Source organism: Propithecus coquereli, unplaced genomic scaffold (assembly GCF_000956105.1).
Source record: "Propithecus coquereli isolate 6110/MARCELLA unplaced genomic scaffold, Pcoq_1.0 Scaffold867, whole genome shotgun sequence".
In the NCBI taxonomy this organism is placed as follows: domain Eukaryota; kingdom Metazoa; phylum Chordata; class Mammalia; order Primates; family Indriidae; genus Propithecus; species Propithecus coquereli.
The window spans coordinates 147783-149507 of NW_012154918.1; the positions used below are offsets into that span (position 1 = coordinate 147783).

The window sequence follows — 1725 nt, forward strand, 5'->3', positions numbered from 1 at the left end:
GCTGTATTAGGAGGAAAGGCCATGGTGGGTAAATACAACAAACTTTTCTTTCTCTTCTATGTGGCTCTCAGCATTGTGCTCATCTGGTGTGCTGCAAATGCTTACCTGGCAATTAGAATTCCCACAAAGGCAATTTGGTTGGTATAATTTTGTTCTATTTATTTATCTAAAAGAGAATTAGAGCCTGTATATTGCATTACACCATCTTGCTAATGTGCTTGGTATAATTTTACATAGTAAATTCATAATGTATATTCATCTGATTGAGAAAACAAATAAATGCAATAATTTGTTATTTTTAAAATTTCTTTCAGCTATGTCTTCTCATTCCACCCAAGACCATTTGCCAGAGCAAGGCTTAAATGTTTCATTTCAAAAAATGGTACTGAGAAGGTATGGAAGCGATGGCCTAGAGAATGTAAACTTAATGAGAGACTGTGAAAGTGTTGGTGAGTGTAAGAAGCAGAAAGGATGTTATAATGGACTTAACCAATGCTCAACAACTGCCGATAGCAAAATCTTCCAGTGTAATAAATGTTTCAAAGTCTTCAAAAAGTTCTCAAATCTACATCGACATAAACTGAGACATACTGTAGAGAAATTTTGTAAAGAATGTGGTGAAGCCTTTAAACAATGTTCACATATTACTGAACATAAGAAAATTCATACTGGAGAGAAACCTCACAAATGTAAAGAATGGGGCAAAGTCTTTAAATCTTGCTCAAATCTTCCTTATCATAACACAGTTCATACTGGTGAGAACCCCTACAAATGTGAAGAATGTGGCCAAGCTTTTAAGTGGTGGTCACGCCTTACTACACATAAGAAAATGCATACTGCAGAGAAACCCTACAGATGTGAAGCGTGTGGCAAAGCTTTTAACTGTTGTTCATACCTTACTAAACATAAGAGAATTCATACAGGAGAGAAACCCTACAAATGTGAGGAATGTGGCAAAGCCTTTAAACAATGCACACACCTTTCTGTACATAGAAGAATTCATACTGGAGAGAAACCCTACAAATGTGAAGCATGTGGCAAAGCTTTTAAGGTGTGCTCAGACCTTTCTGCACATAAGAGTATTCATACTGGACAGAAACCCTACAAATGTGAAGAATGTGGCAAAGCTTTTAACTCGTGTTCAGACCGTACTAAACATAAGAGAATTCATACAGGAAAGAAACCCTACTGTCCCGACCCGCGGGGTAGTCAACGTGGACCCTGGAAGAGGGAGTGGGAATTGGGAGAGGCAGGAGACACAAGAAATGGAGACAAGACAGGAGTCTGATCAAGTCTCATTTATTGGCAGGAAGGCAGAGGCTTAAGTAAGGCAGAAAGAGTAACAGTAAAGGGGCGGTGCTTTCCGAGGCTCTGGCTTTCCAGCCAGAGGATTTCCATATAAGGAAACCCTCAGAGGCTTCCAAGGGCTACATAGTTATAATGGGTAAATAGAAACTTACAAGCTCTTTCGCGGGCTTTTGCAAATGCGTGGGCTTGGTAAGCAGCTGCCGGGCCTCACGGCTCCGGACAGGTCCCCCTTTTTTGTTTTAAGCTAGGAGAGAACCACCCGGGGAACCGCGCCTGTCTTAGGTTGGGGCAGCCATATCTGTTCCTGTCAAGCCCGTCATCAGATAAGGTGGCAGCACTGGCAGCCCTCCTGTCTTAGGCGACATGGAAGATAGTGCCCTCTTACCCATCTCTGGCTGTCCGGTTCAGCTCTCGGGG

At 41.8% G+C, this 1725-nt stretch overlaps 1 protein-coding gene across 1 annotated transcript in view; it reads left to right on the top strand.

Annotated features, from left to right (window-relative positions):
* The first annotated feature begins 316 nt into the window (after positions 1–316).
* Positions 317–1725, top strand: part of LOC105826225 (zinc finger protein 682-like) — an 8156-nt gene continuing 6747 nt past the window's right edge. Inside the window, exons 1-2 of the mRNA XM_012664167.1 lie at positions 317–617; positions 747–1182. Coding sequence (XP_012519621.1) covers positions 317–617; positions 747–1182 — 737 coding nt within the window. The remainder of the gene's footprint in view (positions 618–746; positions 1183–1725) is intronic.